Source organism: Entamoeba invadens, assembly GCF_000330505.1.
Source record: "Entamoeba invadens IP1 unplaced genomic scaffold scaff_1105074724523, whole genome shotgun sequence".
Taxonomy (NCBI): Eukaryota; Evosea; order Mastigamoebida; family Endamoebidae; genus Entamoeba; species Entamoeba invadens.
The window spans coordinates 7,686-9,272 of NW_004191758.1; the positions used below are offsets into that span (position 1 = coordinate 7,686).

Consider the following 1,587-nt stretch of genomic DNA (forward strand, 5'->3'; position numbering starts at 1 on the left):
AAACTTCTCACAGATTTGAGGCCCATCACGTATGTGTATTCACTGCTACAAAACTCGTCCCAAAACACGTTGTCTGTAAGTCTTCTGTGACACCAACTCGAAGACGGCGAGTGGAGGACTTCGTGGGGAGAGTAATGAGTAAGTCGACACTTCCGATTTTTCTGAAGTATGTGAGACGACAGACATTGAAATGGATTTGTCGTGTCCCAGTGGAGTTGGTTGGGAGTTCTTTTGGAGTTCTTCTGTCGTTTTAATATCACCAATTTGAAATCGTTCATTCATTTGATTGTGGTCGACTGGGTTTGATTGAGACGACGAAGGACTTTGATGTTCGCACTTCTCATTTTCTTCATTGCGGAGTTGCGTTGTGACGTTCTCCCGAGCCGTTTGGATCTTCTGTAATATTTCTATTCTTTCCGTCTTCTGCGGACTTTGTGAAGTCTGCTGTGGCTTTACTAACGTCGACTTCCTCGGCGGTGGCAGTTGTGGAGGCGACGCACACGCGTTGTTTAAGAATTGATTGATCACAAAAGTCCCTCGTGGCGGGGGTGTTGCTAATGAAATGTTCTGAGGAGGAGTTTCTAATTTGGTCTTTTCTTTGATTGAAGTGTTTGGGACGATCGAAATGGTCGACTTTCGTGGTGGGGGAAGTGCCGGGGGAACCACCGGAGATACTTTCTCTTTTGACTTTTCTTTGGAATTTTCTTTTGAAAGATCTTTGCTTTGTAACAGTTCGGGGGAGGCAACTGTCGCACTTTTAATGTGAGAAACGTCCTTTTGGTTCAATCGAGGAGAAAGAATGGAACTCTCACTTTCCATGTTAAACCCATCTAATGTGCCAACAAAGTCGAAAACTACAGCTTTCCCAAATTTCTTGGCAGTTCTCCAATTGCGTTGGGATTTTTGGTGAGAAAGTTGACGAGCAGATTCGATCTTTGAGAGCGAAGCAACTATTTTCCCTGAGGGTAGGATATTTGAGTCGGAAGCAGAAGGAACGAAAAAATTTGATTTGTCGTCTTTTTGGTCTTCTTTTTTAAAGTCCACTTTATTGAATTTGTCAAATACACTGTTTTGGTCTTTTGAAGTTGTTGTTAAAGGCATTTGGGTGTCGTGGGGAACTTCCTGCAGTTCTGGAAGGACCGGTGAAATTGAAGGAGTTGAAGAAGTTGAATAATCTTGGAATTCTTCTGAGTCTTCGATGACGGAAGAGCCGTAATTATCGTCAAATGGATTTTGTTTAGCTTTTGACATCGAAAAATTCCAAGTTTTTTTCCAATCATTTTGAGTTCTCTTTTGAAAACTCTTTATAGTTTCTCTATTATTTTTATTGAAGAAAATATTATGATCAATTGGATTTTAATAATATTCATATAGTTCATTTGAGTCAAGTATTTATAGTGTACAACCGAAAAATGAATATTTTCTAATGGGATGAATCGTTAATACAAATTGGATAAGATGTCGAAATACATAATTCCAATATTATAATAGTTAAATAGTAAAATACTATATTATAATCAATTCTAGTTTTATAATTATTTAACTTTACTATAAAATATCTATATTTTAGAACGAATATTATTATAT

At 38.0% G+C, this 1,587-nt stretch overlaps 1 protein-coding gene across 1 annotated transcript; it reads right to left on the minus strand.

Moving 5' to 3' along the window:
* EIN_002640 (hypothetical protein) lies at positions 1-1,251 on the minus strand (the record flags this gene model as incomplete). The annotated part of the gene is made up of 2 exons (XM_004184217.1): positions 1-42; positions 98-1,251. Coding segments are annotated over 2 exons (1,196 nt in total), but the record flags the coding sequence as incomplete, so codon positions are not given.
* Between the last annotated feature and the right edge of the window lie 336 nt (positions 1,252-1,587).